This window comes from Ursus maritimus, unplaced genomic scaffold (assembly GCF_017311325.1).
Source record: "Ursus maritimus isolate PB19 unplaced genomic scaffold, ASM1731132v1 scaffold_30, whole genome shotgun sequence".
Lineage (NCBI taxonomy): Eukaryota > Metazoa > Chordata > Mammalia > Carnivora > Ursidae > Ursus > Ursus maritimus.
The window spans coordinates 27,665,375-27,666,773 of NW_024425564.1; the positions used below are offsets into that span (position 1 = coordinate 27,665,375).

Genomic DNA, 1,399 nt, shown 5'->3' on the forward strand with positions numbered 1-1,399 from the left:
GCCCGCTTCTTCGCTCGAGGACCACCCTCTCTTTTCATTTTTGGCCTCCCAGCCGGGTGAGTGGAAACCGCTTGCACATTCTATAGAACAGGATCCTAACCCAGACGATCCGGAGAATTTGTACCGTGACCGGCAGGGGGGGCGGGAGGAGAGAGCGAAGTCAAGTCTCCGGGGCTGCTGGCGACTTCGGAAGCCGCGCGCCCCGCGCCCTCGGCCGCCCCCGGCCGCTCGCCCCCGCCGCGCCGCCGCCCTCGCCCCCGCCCCCGGGCTCGCCCTTGGCCCCCAGCGGCCCCGAAAGGGTGCGGGAGACGCGGAGCCGGAGGAGGAGGCGCAGCCGCTGCCCAAGCCGCAGCCGCAGCCGCAGCCGCAGCCGGAGCCCGAGCCGCGGGGCGGGCGCGAAGATGCACACGACCCAGAAGGACACGACGTACACCAAGATCTTCGTCGGGGGGCTGCCCTACCACACCACCGACGCCAGCCTGCGCAAGTACTTCGAGGTCTTCGGCGAGATCGAGGAGGCGGTGGTCATCACCGACAGGCAGACGGGCAAGTCCCGGGGCTACGGATTTGTAAGTCGCGCGCCTGGGGGCTGGGTGGGGTTGGGGAGGCAGAGGTGGGGGCGACAAAGGGCCCGGAGGGGAAACCGAGGACCGCGGGGGCGGGAAGGCTTGGGGCGGCGCAGGGCCTCGGGGGTTGGGGTTTGCAGTGGGGGGCTCGGGGTGACAACGTGAGGAGCCCCGCGGACGCGGGCGGCGCTGCCCCTTTGCTCCCGGCTGAACTGAAAGTTTGCGCGCGGCGGAGCTGGGGGAGGGAGGGCCGGCTGCTGCCTCGCGGGGTTTCGAGGGGACCCAGCGCCTTGCGGTGTCGGGGGGGACAGGCGGAGCGGGGGTGGAAGGAGAGAAGTAACCACTGCTGGATTTGCGGGTGCGCAGGGTTGGGAGGGAGGGGCCGCAGCCCCTCGGAATCGCACTCCCGGGTTGGAGGCCGGTCGTTAAGCGCGCTGTTGCTTTGTAAAAATGCGTGTGTCTTGAGGCGTTCTGGCTGGGAGCGGGGAGGGGACACCCCAGGAGGTCTAGGGCTCTACTCCTTATGCCACCTCCCCACACACACACTTTTATTTAAAATTGCAAAGATGGATTCTTTAAAAAGATGACCCTCTGGCTCTATGCTGAACTGAAAGAGAGCATATTAAGCCTCCTGGGGATTTAAGCGTGCAAATTCAGCTGCCGGAGAGCCGGGAGCTCCAGAGTAGGACAATAGCTATTGTCGTTAGGGAGTGCTTGCTGGTGGTGGGGAGCACCGGGCGGATGTGAGGCTGGACTTTCTTTAAAGCAAACAGTGCCTCTTAGGCTGGGTAGGGACGGGGGGGGGGGGGGGGGGGGGGGGGGGGGGGGGGGGG

At 66.8% G+C, this 1,399-nt stretch overlaps 1 protein-coding gene across 1 annotated transcript in view; it reads left to right on the forward strand.

Moving 5' to 3' along the window:
• The first annotated feature begins 377 nt into the window (after window positions 1–377).
• The window catches only part of RBM24 (RNA binding motif protein 24), a 10,326-nt gene continuing 9,304 nt past the window's right edge, over window positions 378–1,399 (forward strand). The window contains exon 1 of the mRNA XM_040645215.1: window positions 378–569. Within this exon, the coding sequence (XP_040501149.1) occupies window positions 402–569 (168 nt within the window). The 5' untranslated portion in view covers window positions 378–401. The remainder of the gene's footprint in view (window positions 570–1,399) is intronic.